Here is a 15,835-nt window from a genome sequence, read left to right as displayed (position 1 = left end):
AGGAGGCAAAGAGACACGTTGCCTCGAATTTTTAAAGCAGCCCTTAAACTTCAAAGGCTGGAAAGATGTGAACACTCTCCTCATTGAAGAAGTGATCAAACTTCTGAAACAGCAACCATTATACAAGCATTTAAGAGACAGGTGAATTACTTTCAAATTGAAGTAATAAAAAATAACCAACAATATTTTGGCAGTCAATGCTCGACGTCATCTCATGTGATAATGATGGTCATGATTAAAGATGAGGGTCGTTTCAGAAATAATAATGACAAGATGAAAAAGGGCCGGATTAAACTTGAACAAGAAACTCCTCAACCAGAACGATGACAAATATGACAAAGACCAAATACAAGCTGTTTGACCAAGAAGACGAGTGAGTAGAACCACTGAATAACAAACTCGGATTTCTATTTTATCTACAGTACATTCCAAAAATAAAAAAGGAAAACACTAAAAGAGTTCGGGTTTTCAGAAGTGGATAGACTTTTTTTTTTAATTCTTTGCAGCAGTTTTACCTTCATTGAGGAGGCATACTTTGGAACCTGAAAACTGTGAGACTTATCACTAACAAAACACAAAAATATGGAAAAACTTGACTCACCAAGGTTGACATCCGAGAAAAGTCTCCTGACAGCTCTTTGCTCACATGCGGCATGTCAGCATCAACTCCATCCACACTCACTAAACTTTGACTCATGGCTTGCATATTCTTCATGTCACTTTTTCTGGAGTCGGTGGTCCTGCACACCTCGTAATTATACACGTGCGGGAGAGTCCCCGTCCCCAAAGTATCCGAGTAACGTGGTGGACAATACGGAATCACAGGCAAGTTGGAGTGGTAGAGGACGCGAGACTGTCTCCACCGGTACACTTTGACCGATATGATAAGCAGCAAGCAGGTGATGAAGAGGAAGGACACCACTGCCAGCGCCAAGACTAAGTAAAAAGTCAGCTGGTCATTGTACTCCTTGTCGTGCATGCTCAAGTCAGTGAACTCTGACAGCACTTGAGGGAAGCTGTCAGCCACCGCCACGTTAACAATGACTGTTGCTGAACGAGAGGGCCGCCCGTTGTCCTCCACGACAACAGTCAGTCTTTGTTTGACAGCATCTTTGTCAGTCACTTGGCGGACAGTTCGGATTTCTCCGTTGTGGAGGCCCACTTCAAACAGCGCCCTGTCGGTGGCTTTGTGCACTTTGTAGGAGAGCCAGGCGTTCTGGCCAGAGTCCACGTCCACGGCCACCACTTTAGTCACCAGATAGCCCACGTCGGCCGAACGAGGCACCATTTCGGCCAGCTGCGAGCCGCCCGTCTGCACCGGGTACAGGACCTGAGGGGCGTTGTCGTTCTGGTCCTGGATCAGAATGCGAACTGTGGAGACAGAACTGAGTGGAGGGGATCCGGAGTCGCGGGCAGTAACGTTGAAGTCAAAGGATTTGAGTTGTTCAAAATCAAATGATTTGACTGCGTGGATGACACCATTCTCAGAATTGATCGAGACAAAAGAACCCACAGCAGCTCCATTAACTTCTTTCTCTTCCAGGAAGTAAGACACTCGAGCATTCTGGCCCCAGTCGGCATCACTTGCACTGACAGTAAACACAGAAAAACCAGGAGAGTTGTTCTCCGGCACAGTCTTACTGTATTCCGACAGATGGAATTTGGGCGGGTTGTCATTCACGTCAGATATTTTAACGTTGATGTTTTTACGACTCGACAGAGGTGGGGAGCCTTGGTCAGACGCTGTTATGGTCACATTATATTCAGGGACATTTTCCCGATCTAAAAAATTGTCAGTCACTATGGTGTAGTAACCTGTTAGAGAAGACTCAATTTTAAAAGGGACGTCATCGTTAATGGAACACTTGACAACGCCGTTGCCCTCAGAGTCTTCATCATTCAGGTTAAAAACAGCTACCGTTGTACCTGAGGGAGAATCCTCGGGTATGAACTGAGAAAATGACATTATTTCAATGGTGGGGACATTGTCATTCTCATCAAGTACGTTAACAATAACTTTACACGTATCTGTATAACCTCCATGATCACTGGCATGGACGCTTAACTCATAGATCTGTGACTTTTCAAAATCTAATTTACCAGTAATTTTAATCTCTCCTGTTTGTACATTTACAACAAACAGCTGTTCTGTTTCTTTGGTGGCACGCGTGGAAAACGTGACGTCACCGTTGAGGCCTTCATCAGCGTCGTTTGCACTAACAGTCGTGATCAATGTTCCTTCAGGGGAATTTTCTGGCACGTCGACCTTAAAAACAGGGTGGGTGCACACTGGCGCGTTATCGTTTGCATCCAGCACGGAGATTTGAATTCTCACCGTCCCTGATCTATGTGGCTCACCACCATCTGAAGCAATCAACATTAATGTGAGACTCTCCTCTTTCTCTCGGTCTAAAGCCTTCTGCAAAACCATTTCGATAATCTTTCTGCCATTTGGTTGGTTTTGTATTTCCAATTTAAAAATATCTAATGGTTTAAGGGCATAATTCCGAATATCATTAATGGCAACATCCGGGTCATCGGCATTCTCGAGTGAGAAACGAGTCCCCACTGCAGCATTTTCAACAATTTTTAAATTAATTTCAGACTGTGGGAAGGAGGGACTGTTGTCATTAATGTCAACCACCTCCACTATTACACGATAAAGCTGGATTGGGTTTTCTAAAATGATGTCGAAACTGAAGCTGCAGGGCGTCGTCTTTCCACAAAGCTCCTCTCGGTCGATACGCTCTTTGACCACAAGCGTGCCTTTGTCTCGCTTTAAATCAACATACTGTCGGCCTCCTTTGGTTACAATTCGAGCTTTACCTGCAACGAGTCTGCCCAAGTCCAAGCCCAAATCTCTCGCAATATTTCCAACAAAAGAGCCTTCCGACTGCTCCTCCGGTATGGAATAGCGAGCCTGTCCACTCGCGGATCGCAGCTCACCGAGACAAAGAATGACAAACAGTGTGTGCCATCGGCCACCGACGGCGCGCATCCACACAAAATCCATCGTGAATTTAAAAAAAAAAAAAAAAAATCAACAAGATGATTCCTTTAAGTTAAACCAGATGATGCTCCATCGAAAATTCTTAAATGAACACGCACACGGACAGAAAACGTGGCTCTTCAAATGGCAAGCAGGCCGTTTCTTTCTCTCCAATGCAGTGCGAAAAGAGTCCAAGAGGACGACAATTGCACAGCCTCCTTCCCTTTAAATTCACTGACGTGTCACCAGCGGCGCTCAGAGCATTTTCACAGTAGTGCACCTCCATTTTATTCACCCTTTCAAAACACAGATGCAAAACATTTTTATCTATAGGGCCACTTTAAATTATAGTAAAACACACATAAATGTACAAATACATTTTATGGTTAACGTTTAAAAAAATCTGATATTTCCATTATGACAGTGCAGTACAAATTGAGTACGTGTCGAGAAAATGAGGTATTTCTGTAATTATATGTACTATTGTCCAATGTCGTTGTAATTGCATTCAGAATATTTTTTTAAAAACGTGAACAGAATTTCAGCGTGAAAACTAATTTTATTCTAAAAATCATTTCAGCAATAGTATTACATTTAGGACATTGTACTACATGTTGTGCATATTAATATTAATCAATTAATTCAAAGTGTTCAAAACAAGTACCCAGTAAGGGAAAAAAACTGCTTCAGGTTGGAAAAACTGCTGCCCATGTATTATCTTCGATTGCATCGTGTGTATTTTTAAGACACCCAGAGCGGAAACAGTTTCAGCACCATAGACAACAACGGTGAACCTTTGCCTTGGAAGAATAAGAAACTCGTTGACAGAAAAACCCCCCAAGAAAAACATCTAATATAATTGTACATTGAAAATGAAAAGGCGCGGAACTCCATGCAACTCTGTTGTGTGGCATACAGTGAAGTGGGCATATTTCGCTCAAGTAAAATGTCTAATTGTGAGGTCTAATTTAGTTAGTCCACAAATGTGCTCAGTAATGCACTTTGCAAAGGTAACAATGTGTTTTGATATGATGTTTAAAAATGCATGTAATTGTACATTATGTATTTATATTGGTTTAAATAAAATTGATTGTGGTTAGAAATCTACAAAAGTGGGCCGCAAATCTATAAACGTGAGGCCACTTGAGAATCCCTGATTTTAAATAGACTATACTTATTCAGTTTCTGATATAATGGAGAAAAAATAACCTTTCCTGGAAATATAAACAATTACAGATTTTGTAAATAATGAAAAAATACATATTAAACAAATTCAAACAAGAATGGTGAAACACTTGACTCACCAATGTTGACATCTGTGAAAATTCTCCTGACAGCTCCTTGTTCACATGCGGTATGTCAGCATTACCTCCATCCACACTCACTAAACTTTGACTCATGGCTTGCATGTTCTTCATGTCACTTTTTCTGGAGTCGGTGGTCCTGCACACCTCGTAATTGTACACGTGTGGGAGAGTCCCCGTTCCCAAAGTATCCGAGTAACGTGGTGGATAATACGGAATGACGGGCAGGTTGGAGTGGTAGAGGATGCGAGACTGTCTCCACCGGTACACTTTGACCGATATGATCAGCAGCAAGCAGGTGATGAAGAGGAAGGAGACCACCGCCAGCGCCAAGACCAAATAAAATGTCAGCTGGTCATTGTACTCCTTGTCGTGCATGCTCAAGTCAGTGAACTCTGACAGCACTTGAGGGAAGCTGTCGGCCACCGCCACGTTAACAATGACCGTGGCTGAACGTGACGGCCGCCCGTTGTCCTCCACGACAACAGTCAGTCTTTGTTTGACAGCATCTTTGTCAGTCACTTGGCGGACAGTTCGGATTTCTCCGTTGTGGAGGCCCACTTCAAACAGCGCCCTGTCGGTGGCTTTGTGCACTTTATAGCAGAGCCAGGCGTTCTGGCCAGAGTCCACGTCCACGGCCACCACTTTTGTCACCAGATAACCCACGTCGGCCGAACGAGGCACCATTTCGGCCAGCAGCGAGCCGCCCGTCAGCACCGGGTACAAGATCTGAGGGCCGTTGTCGTTCTGGTCCTGGATCAGGATGCGAACGCTCACGTTGCTGCTGAGAGGAGGGGAGCCTCCATCTTGAGCCCTAACAATAAATATCAGCTCTTTGATTTGCTCGTAGTCGTATGAGCGAGCTGCGTGGATCACACCACTTTCTGCGTTTATAGATATATAGTCAGACACTGGAGCCCCACCGATACTCGCATCCTCTAAAATATAAGAAATACGAGCGTTTTGACTATGATCGGGATCTTTAGCATTAATAGTCAAAATAGAAACGCCAGGAGGGTTATTTTCTGTGATAATTGCGCTGTTAACAGCACGCGCAAACACCGGCGCATTGTCGTTCACGTCAGAGACTTTCAGATTGAAATATTTTTTTGTCCACAGAGTAGGAAGTCCTGCGTCTGTGGCAACAACAGTTATATTATATTCAGACACACGTTCACGATCTAAATGTGCATCTGTTAACAACGTGTAATAATTTCTCAAATTAGATTTGATTTTAAAAGGCGAGTTTTGCTCAATTCTACACGTCACCTGTCCGTTTTCAGCCGAGTCAATGTCTTTAACGTTAATGATCCCAATAGTTGTCCCAGGGGGGGAGTCCTCTGACACAGGACTCGTGAAGGACATGACGCTCATCATGGGGGCGTTGTCATTCACATCAGTGACGTCAACGATTACTTTACACGAGTCCGTCAAACCACCCTGGTCCTTGGCGTCTATTCTCATCTCATATTTTTTATTTTTCTCAAAATCAATAGAGCCCTTTACAGAAATAACACCACTTTTTTCATCAATGGCAAACACATCGCGGAGGCTGCTGTCCATGTCTGAAAAATGATAAGTCACAAGGCTATTAGACCCAAAGTCTGCGTCAGTGGCATTAACAGTGACGACGAAATTGCCCAGAGCAGCGTTCTCCATTACGCCGGCTTTGTACACCGATTGGTTGAAAACAGGTGCGTTATCGTTCGCATCAAGAACAGTAATATTAATATTGACTGTACCAGACCTTTGTGGGTTCCCGCCGTCCACTGCAATTAATTTTAAAGACAAACTGGGGAGCGTCTCCCTGTCCAACGGCTTTTGAAGCACCATCTCCGCATATTTCTTGCCATCCGTATTTGAATGCTGTTTCAGCACAAAATAGCCATTCTCGGTTAAAAAATATTCCCGCAGGCTGTTGAGACCTACGTCTTGGTCCTCGGCACTGGTCAGAGAAAATCGAGCGCCAGTATTTGCAGATTCACTGATTTCAAAACGAATGTCGTTTCTTTTGAACGTCGGCGAATGGTCGTTTATGTCTGTAATTTCAACAGTTACGTGATGGAGCTCCGTGGGATTTTCTAATATCACCTCAAAACTGAAACTGCACGGCGTCAAATCTCCACAAAGCTGCTCCCGGTCAATCCTCTCATTCACCACCAGAGTCCCTTTGTTTGTCACCAGCTTGGTGTACTCGACGCTCTCCCCCGTCACGATGCGGGCTCGTCCGGACAACAGTCTCTTCACATCCAACCCGAGGTCTTGTGCTACGTTTCCGATCACAGAGCCTTTCTTCATCTCCTCCGGAATTGAATATCTGATATTTCCGTCAACCGTTGGATTGAGAAAAAGTACAAATGACAGATGCAAGCAGACGATGCGCCATTTTCTGCCCTCTGTGCTGGGAGGTCTTCCGTTTGCCATTGTAAAATACAAAGAACATATACCCTACAAAATTATCCCAATGAAGGATGCGTATTTTTGTAATTCAGAAAAAGGTGCCAACGAAGAAAATGACGCTGGCTTCATACCGTTTGAGACAACAAGCGAGTGAGAGCGGGTCCGTTTTTCTCGAAGCCAGCCCAAACGATGCACACCACCTCTTTTCCTCTGACACTAGTGAGAGGATAAGGAGCGGAATAATACACACCGACTGTTGGATTGACCTACAGCGACCCTTTGAGTACAAATTGAGTAATGCAAAAGATTTTCCTTCATCAGTGTACATGCGTGTTTGTAAATCAAAATGCTTCAATTCAGATTTAAAACACACACACACACACACACACACACACACCCAAGCAAATGGTTTAAAATGACACGGAGACAGTTAAGATGAAACGAAAAAAAAATAACCGCGACTATAGCGCACCACAAAGCATTAAAACAACATTAATAATGTTGGGCATATTTGCTGCATGCATGTCATCATGACATGACATGTCATGTGGGGGACTTATAATTTATTTGGTTATTTCAACGAGACAATGCGTCTTTTTATGATAAACCAGACACTGGATGGATGGATGAATAGAAAGATAGATAATTTTGAAATAGTTTGCACATTTGACAATTAACGCTGTGATGAAGCGCAAAGGTTCCCTGCTAACTGTTTTTGTGCTTTCGACTGTGTTCGGTGATTAATTTATTGTTTTATAGTTTGTTGTATGAATTATATTTTGCTCCATGTACAGCACTTTGTATATAGTGATGGTTGTTTTAAAGTGCTCTATACATCCAGCTGAGTTGAGTTGAGTCGAGTCAGTGTATGCTCCTGCGTGATGTCACGTCACTTAATGTCCGTTTGGCTCATGTGCTATAAATCAAATTATGTGTTTAATGTGAAAGTGAACTGTCAATCAAGCATTTCGTTGTTCGGTTACTGAATACAGTGAAGTATGAACCTTGAGTGTATACCGTGCGCTAAATTGATGTGTTTTCAATGTCTGTTATTACATTTTTTTATCTCTATTGTTGCAGACCACAATACATAAAACAGTCAATTGGAATCCAACTCCCATTCTAAAAGTGAATCAGCTGGTGACATCACACTGCCCCTCTATGGTCCTTCGATCCGAATGGATTATCAATCAAAGTACAGAATAAACAAACGGATGACCAGACGGAATTTGCACCCCACCGTGTTTCATAGCGAGAACGATGCCCCACCGCATATCTGACAAAGTATGTACAAAGTAAAATTGGTAGAGTCATTTTTACAGAATCACAGTTTTCCCTCGAATTGGATTCATTTTACTGAAACATTGCCTGGAATTGCCTGCTCGCTGCAACTATAAAGCGGGAGTAAATCTTCAAAATGGGACAAAATCTCTTTATGCTTCATAAAAGAGTGAAGCAAATGGAGTTTGAGGAGCTTCAAGAGCACACAGCATGCAATTAGCCTTGTGGTTAAGCCTTCATTGCCATGAGCTCACCCTCCAGGGCAACACACAGCTCCACCTCAAGTCTCTCTGCCTCAAGTCACACGTTAGACCTAGGCAACAACCCTGGCTCCATCTCAAGCATCACTGACTACGTTCATATTTTGGTTCACAATTCGGGTTTTGAAAGAGTTATTGACTGCATGTTAACAGTCACTGGCCCCTTCTCGAGCGCGAACTGCAGTTCTGCCGCCATTGCTTCAAACAGCGCAGCCTTTTCCATTTCTATCCACTAATTTGGGAACTGCTATCCTTGAAATACAGCCTTCACCGGCCCCGTCCTACCAGCGTCATATATACCATCCTCCAGCACTGCCTCAACTTGAGCCCCTTAACCACATGCAGGTGGCTGATATGAATCTATTTTTTCCATCAGATACTGTACTCCCGCAATGATTCTTTCTGTTTTAATCACAGTGACCAAAACGATATGATCATTGAGTGGCAAAAGAAGACAACGGCAACAAAATAAGCCATTTGTTGTAATTGGTGATTATCTACCTCTCACTGTGAAAATAAAATGACCAGATTATTTTTAGACTACAAATGCAAACTTAAAAAATCAGAAGTTATACGTGACAGTTAAATAATTGATTCACCATGCAGGCTTTCCCTTTCATGAGGAGGTTTTACTGATTGTACGTAAGATGACCAGCACTGCATTTCATCAAAATATGAAAATCACAGCAGCTACACGAAGAAAAGCAATGAGTAGGCATGAACATTCCGCTCTGAAAATAGAAAAATATATATCTTTGAAATATTTGACTCACCAAGGTTGACATCAGAGAAAAGTCTCCTGACAGCTCTTTGCTCACATGCGGCATTTCAGCATCAGCTCCATCCACACTCACTAAACTTTGACTCATGGCTTGCATGTTCTTCATGTCACTTTTCCTGGAGTCGGTGGTCCTGCACACCTCGTAATTGTACACATGTGGGAGAGTCCCCGTTCCCAAAGTATCCGAGTAACGTGGTGGATAACATGGAATGACGGGCAGGTTGGAGTGGTACAGGACGCGAGACTGTCTCCACCGGTACACTTTGACCGATATGATAAGCAGCAAGCAGGTGATGAAGAGGAAGGAGACCACCGCCAGAGCCAAGACTAAGTAAAAAGTCAGCTGGTCATTGTATTCCTTGTCGTGCATGCTCAAGTCAGTGAACTCTGACAGCACTTGAGGGAAGCTGTCGGCCACCGCCACGTTCACAATGACTGTAGCTGAGCGAGAGGGCCGCCCGTTGTCCTCCACGACAACAGTCAGTCTTTGTTTGACAGCATCTTTGTCAGTCACTTGGCGGACAGTTCGGATTTCTCCGTTGTGGAGGCCCACTTCAAACAGCGCTCTGTCTGTGGCTTTGTGCACTTTATAGGAGAGCCAGGCGTTCTGGCCAGAGTCCACGTCCACGGCCACCACTTTAGTCACCAGATAGCCCACATCGGCCGAACGAGGCACTATTTCGGCCAGCAGCGAGCCTACCATCTGCACCGGGTACAGGACCTGAGGGGCGTTGTCATTCTGGTCCTGGATCAGAATGCGAACTGCAGCCACAGAACTGAGTGGAGGGGATCCGGAGTCGCGGGCAGTAACATTAAAGTTGAAGGATTTGATTTGTTCATAATCAAATGATTTGACTGCGTGGATGACACCATTCTCAGAATTGATGGAAACAAAAGAAGACATAGCTGCTCCATTCACTTCTTTCTCCTCCAGGAAGTAAGACACTCGAGCGTTCTGACCCCAGTCTGCATCGCTAGCACTGACAGTAAACACGGAAAAACCAGGAGCGTTGTTCTCCGGCACAGTCTTCCTGTATTCCGACAAATGGAATTTGGGCGGGTTGTCATTCACGTCAGATATTTTAACGTTGATGTTTTTACGACTCGACAGAGGTGGGGAGCCTTGGTCAGACACTGTTATGGTCACATTATATTCAGGGATATTTTCCCGGTCTAAGAAGTTTTCAGTCACTATGGTGTAGTAACCTGTGAGAGAAGACTCGATTTTAAAAGGGACGTCAGCGCTAATGGAGCACTTGACAACACCGTTGCTTTCAGAGTCTTCATCATTCACGTTAAAAACAGCTACGGTTGTACCTGGGGTAGAATCCTCGGGTATGGACTGAGAAAAGGACATAATTTCAATGGTGGGGACATTGTCATTCTCATCAAGTATGTTAACAATAACTTTGCATGTATCCGTATATCCTCCATGATCACTAGCTATGACGTTTAATTCGTAGCTCCTGGATTTCTCAAAATCAAATTTACCTGCAAGTTTGATCTCCCCTATTTTAGTGTTTATAGTAAAAAGGTGATGTTCTTCTTTGGTAGTATGAGGAGTCGAATATGTGACGTCACCATTGATTCCTGCATCAGCATCGTTTGCACTAACAGTCGTGATTACCGTCCCTGCAGGTGAATTTTCGGGCACATCGACCTTATAAACAGGTTGAGTGCAGACTGGCGCGTTGTCGTTTGCATCCAGCACAGTGACTTGAATTCTCACCGTCCCCGATCTATGTGGCTCACCACCATCTGAAGCAATCAACATGAGTGTGAGGCTTTCCTCTCTTTCTCGGTCTACAGGCTTCTGCAAAACCATTTCGATAACCTTCCTTCCATTTGGTTGGTTTTGTATTTCCAATTTAAAAATATCTGATGGTTTTAGTGCATATTTCTGAACATCATTAATACCATACCAACATCAGGGTCGGCTGCATTCGCAAGTGAGAAACGAGTCCCCACTGCAGCATTTTCGACAATTTTCAAATTGATTTCAGACTGCGGGAAGGAGGGACTGTTGTCATTAATGTCCATCACCTCCACTATTACGCGATAAAGCTGGATTGGGTTTTCTAAAATGATGTCGAAACTGAAGCTGCAGGGCGTCGTCTTTCCACAAAGCTCCTCTCGGTCGATGCGCTCTTTAAGCACAAGCGTGCCTTTGTCTCGCTTTAAATCAACATACTGGCGGCCTCCTTTGGTAATGATTCGAGCTTTACCTGCCACGAGTCTGCCCAAGTCCAAGCCCAAATCTCTCGCAATATTTCCAACAAAAGAGCCTTCCGCCTGCTCCTCCGGTATGGAATAGCGAGCCTGTCCACTCGTCGAGCGCAGCTCACAGAGACAAAGAATGACAAAAAGTGTGCGCCATCGGCCACCGACGGCACGCATCCACACGCAATGCATCGTGAATATTAAAAGGGTCAAGATGCTGCCTTTAAAATAAAACCAACTGTTCTTTAAATTAGAAGATCAAAAAAATATGATAAACCACACAAAACATCTCCCTTCAAAATGGCGAGTGATTCGTCGGCTTTATCATCAATGAAGCCCACAAAGCAGTCAGGAGGACGACTGCGCATACATTCTCATTTCACTCGAATTCAATCACGAATCACGAGCGGCGCTCAGAGCATTTTCACAGTAGTGCACCTCCATGTTGAGAGTGCCTGTCAAAATGATATGACATAAATACGAAGGGATTTGATATGTGGCGACCCAAAAAAAAACATTTTAAGTTGGAAATAAGATGAGGAATGCCCAATGTAATGTTAGTTTCATCAGTCACACGATCAATATTGGATCAAAAAAGGGAAACTCTAGATCGAAACTAAAGTAATAAAGTAATTATTTTCAAGACATCAACGCATCTTGTTTTAAAAATGAAGTGGGATAATGTATTTTTAAATAACATTTTTTTGTGTTTTATTAATCTATTTATTGTCATTTCAATGTTATTTTCAAATACGAACAAGGGAAGAGTCTTATTCGTTCATTTAGAGCAGCGGTGTCAAACTCATTTTTGTCGCGGGCCGCTTTGGAGAAACGTTTTCGCTCGGAGGCCCGTTACGACAGTGAAACCAAATTAATGTCTAATCATCACATCGTCATAATTACTCGTACGCAACAAATTGATGGATTACTCGTCAACTATTTGTTGTCGTTCACTTATTGTTCTAGTGAGTGAAAACAGGATACCAAGTTTCTCGCAAATTCTCAACGTTATCGCACATGACAATGTGACTTTTAGGTCCAGATCTGAGCAAGGATCATGGGGTTGACACAGATGATTTGCTTTCGCGGGCCACATAAAACGACCTGGCAGGGCCAATCTGCCCCTCAGGCATCGAGCTCGACACCAGTTATTTAGAGTAATGAAAATATTGTCAAACAACATATGTCCTTTGCACATTAATATGAACGAATGAAATGCAGTCAAAACCAACCAACCACGCAGCTAGTAAAACAAATATGTAATTATTGCCCTGATGTAACTAATCAATTTTATTTTCATTAAAAGGCGAGCAGGTTGAATCAGCTGCAAGCACTTCCAGAACCATGGACAACAATATTAAAACGTCCTTCAAAATATAACGTGAAAAGGATGGAAACGTTAAATATTTTTGTCAGAGCATTTTGTACACCAGGACAACGCCGAAAAGAAGATTGAATTTCTGTAATAATTATGGCTTGTACAAACTGAATCAAAACGATAATGACAATCCAATTGAAAATGAAAATAGGCTACATGAAAATGCAATGTAGAGGAACCATTTGAATATGCACGAGTTAAAAAGAAAATGAATTAAAATGATGAGTAATGGTGGATTCTGTTTTTCATAAACCCTGTAAACTGTAATCAAATAATCAGATAAAAAAAAGAAGGCCATTCACTCACCAACGTTGACATCTGTGAAAGGCTTCCTGACAGCTCCTTGTTCACATGCGGCATGTCAGCTTCAGCTCCATCCACACTCACTAAACTTTGACTCATGGCTTGCATATTCTTCATGTCACTTTTTCTGGAGTCGGTGGTCCTGCACACCTCGTAATTGTACACGTGTGGGAGGGTCCCCGTTCCCAAAGTATCCGAGTATCGAGGCGGACAATACGGAATGACAGGCAGGTTGGAGTGGAAGAGGACGCGAGACTGTCTCCACCTGTACACTTTGACCGATATGATAAGCAGCAAGCAGGTGATGAAGAGGAAGGACACCACCGCCAGCGCCAAGACTAAGTAAAAAGTCAGCTGGTCATTGTACTCCTTGTCGTGCATGCTCAAGTCAGTGAACTCTGACAGCACTTGAGGGAAGCTGTCGGCCACCGCCACGTTAACAATGACCGTGGCTGAACGAGAGGGCCGCCCGTTGTCCTCCACGACAACTGTCAGTCTTTGTTTGACAGCATCTTTGTTAGTCACTTGGCGGACAGTTCGGATTTCTCCGTTGTGGAGGCCCACTTCAAAAAGCGCCCTGTCGGTGGCTTTGTGCACTTTGTAACAGAGCCAGGCGTTCTGGCCAGAGTCTGCGTCCACGGCCACCACTTTAGTCACCAGATAGCCCACGTCGGCTGAGCGAGGCACCATTTCGGCCAGCAGCGAGCCGCCTGTCTGCACTGGGTACAGGACCTGAGGGGCGTTGTCGTTCTGGTCCTGGATCAGAATGCGGACTGTGGCCACAGAACTGAGTGGAGGGGATCCGGAGTCACGGGCAGTAATGTTAAAGTCGAAGGATTTGATTTGTTCAAAGTCAAATGATTTGACCGCGTGGATGACACCGTTATCTGAATTTACTGAGACAAAAGAAGACATAGCTACTCCATTCACTTCTTTCTCTTCCAGGAAGTAAGACACTCGAGCGTTCTGGCCCCAGTCTGCATCACTTGCACTGACAGTAAACACAGAAAAACCAGGAGCGTTGTTCTCCGACACAGTCTTCCTGTATTCCGACAAATGGAATTTGGGCGGGTTGTCATTCACGTCAGATATTTTAACGTTGATGTTTTTACGACTCGACAGAGGTGGAGAGCCTTGGTCAGACACTGTTATGGTCACATTATATTCAGGGATATTTTCCCGGTCTAAAGCGTTTTCAGTCACTATGGTATAATAACCTGATAGAGAAGACTCGATTTTAAAAGGGATGTCAGCGTTAATGGAGCACTTGACAACACCGTTGCCCTCAGAGTCTTCATCCTTCACGTTAAAAACAGCTACAGTTGTACCTGTGGAAGAATCTTCAGGTATGGATTGAGAAAGTGACATTAATTTAATACTGGGGACATTGTCATTCTCATCAATTATGTTGATAAATACTTGACATGTATCTGTATAACCTCCGTGGTCACTTGCCTGGACATTTAATTCATAGCTCTTGGATTTCTCAAAATCTAAGTTACCGCTGATTTTAATCTCCCCTGTTATCATATTTACATTAAAAAGGTGCTCTTCCTCTTTTGTAAAATGGGAAATGGAGTAAATGACGTCACCATTGAGTCCTGCATCAGCGTCGATTGCACTAACAGTCGTGATCAATGTTCCTGCAGGTGAATTTTCTGGCACATCGACCTTATAAATAGATTGGGTGCATACTGGCGCGTTATCGTTTGCATCCAGCACCGAGATGTGAATTTTCACCGTCCCTGATCTATGTGGCTCTCCACCATCTGAAGCAATCAACATGAGTGTGAGACTCTCCTCTCTCTCTCGGTCTAAAGGCTTTTGCAAAACCATTTCGATAACCTTTCTGCCATTTCGTTCGTTTTGTATTTCCAATTTAAAAATATCTGATGGTTTTAGTGCATATTTCTGAACATCATGAACACCAACATCAGGGTCGGCTGCATTCGCGAGTGAGAAACGAGTCCCCAGTGCAGCATTTTCAACAATTTTCAAATTAATTTCAGACTGTGGGAAGGAGGGACTGTTGTCATTAATGTCCACGACCTCCACTATTACGCGATAAAGCTGGATTGGGTTGTCTAAAATGATATCAAAACTGAAACTGCAGGGCGTCGTCTTTCCACAAAGCTGCTCTCGGTCGATGCGCTCCTTCACGACAAGCGTGCCTTTGTCTCGCTTTAAATCAACATACTGTCGATCTTCGCTTGTCATCATACGAGCTTTACCTGCCACGAGTCTGCCCAAATCCAAGCCCAAATCTCTCGCAATATTTCCAACAAAAGAGCCTTCCGTCTGCTCCTCCGGTATGGAATAGCGAGCCTGTCCACTCGCGGAGTGCAGCTCACAGAGACAAAGAATGACAAGCAGTGTGCGCCATCGTCCTCCGACGGCGCGCATCCATACGAAATCCATCGTAAATTTAAAAACAAATTCCAAGATTATTCCTTCAAATAAAACCGGTCGGTCCTCAAGAAAATTCTAAAAAAAACAGGTGAATCCACAGAAAGCGTGGCTCTTCAAAAGGCCAGCATGCAGACCGTCGTATTTCTCGGCAACGCAGTGCTTAAAGGAGTTCGAGAGGAGGACAACGGCACAGAGTCGTTTCCCACGAATTCAATGACGTTGCACCAGCGGCGCCCAGAGCATTTTCACAGTAATGCAACCTGGTATTATTAGTGTTCAACAAAATTCAACCATCTATTCATTTTCGAACCCGCTCATCCTCACGAGGGTCGCGGGATTGCTTTCCAAGCCTTCATCGAGCAGTAGGCAGGGGACACCCTGAATTGGTTGCGAGCAAATCGCAGGGCACACAAAGACGAACAACCATTTGCACTTTACTATAATAGCCAACCATACACGAATGACATGTACTTGGAGTGTGTCGGCCAATTGCATATGCAGTCCTCTTTT

General features: G+C 43.8%; 2 protein-coding genes across 23 annotated transcripts in view; both read right to left on the bottom strand.

Moving 5' to 3' along the window:
- Positions 1–15,835, bottom strand: part of LOC147208464 (protocadherin gamma-C5-like) — a 231,170-nt gene that overhangs the window by 120,337 nt on the left and 94,998 nt on the right. Inside the window, exon 1 of one of the 22 annotated variants that reach the window (XM_086135556.1) lies at positions 12,920–15,426. The exons of 19 other annotated variants lie outside the window; for them this stretch is intronic. In XM_086135556.1, coding sequence (XP_085991682.1) covers positions 12,920–15,334 — 2,415 coding nt within the window. In that variant the 5' untranslated portion in view covers positions 15,335–15,426. Of the gene's footprint in view, positions 1–601; positions 3,130–4,293; positions 6,733–12,919; positions 15,427–15,835 lie in introns of those variants that run through there. 2 more of the 22 variants (XM_086135540.1, XM_086135571.1) reach the window with 2 other exon arrangements.
- LOC147208466 (protocadherin gamma-A12-like) lies at positions 8,864–11,024 on the bottom strand. Its single transcript, XM_086106088.1, has one exon. The coding sequence runs from the start codon at positions 10,838–10,840 to the stop codon at positions 8,864–8,866; it is 1,977 nt and encodes a 658-aa protein (XP_085962214.1). The 5' UTR covers positions 10,841–11,024.

The sequence above is a fragment of the Hippocampus guttulatus genome, chromosome 2 (assembly GCF_054856545.1).
Source record: "Hippocampus guttulatus isolate MCC_2025c chromosome 2, RoL_Hgut_1.0, whole genome shotgun sequence".
Lineage (NCBI taxonomy): Eukaryota > Metazoa > Chordata > Actinopteri > Syngnathiformes > Syngnathidae > Hippocampus > Hippocampus guttulatus.
The sequence above is the reverse complement of the archived record's forward strand: the minus strand, read 5'-3'. Positions and strand labels throughout refer to the sequence as shown.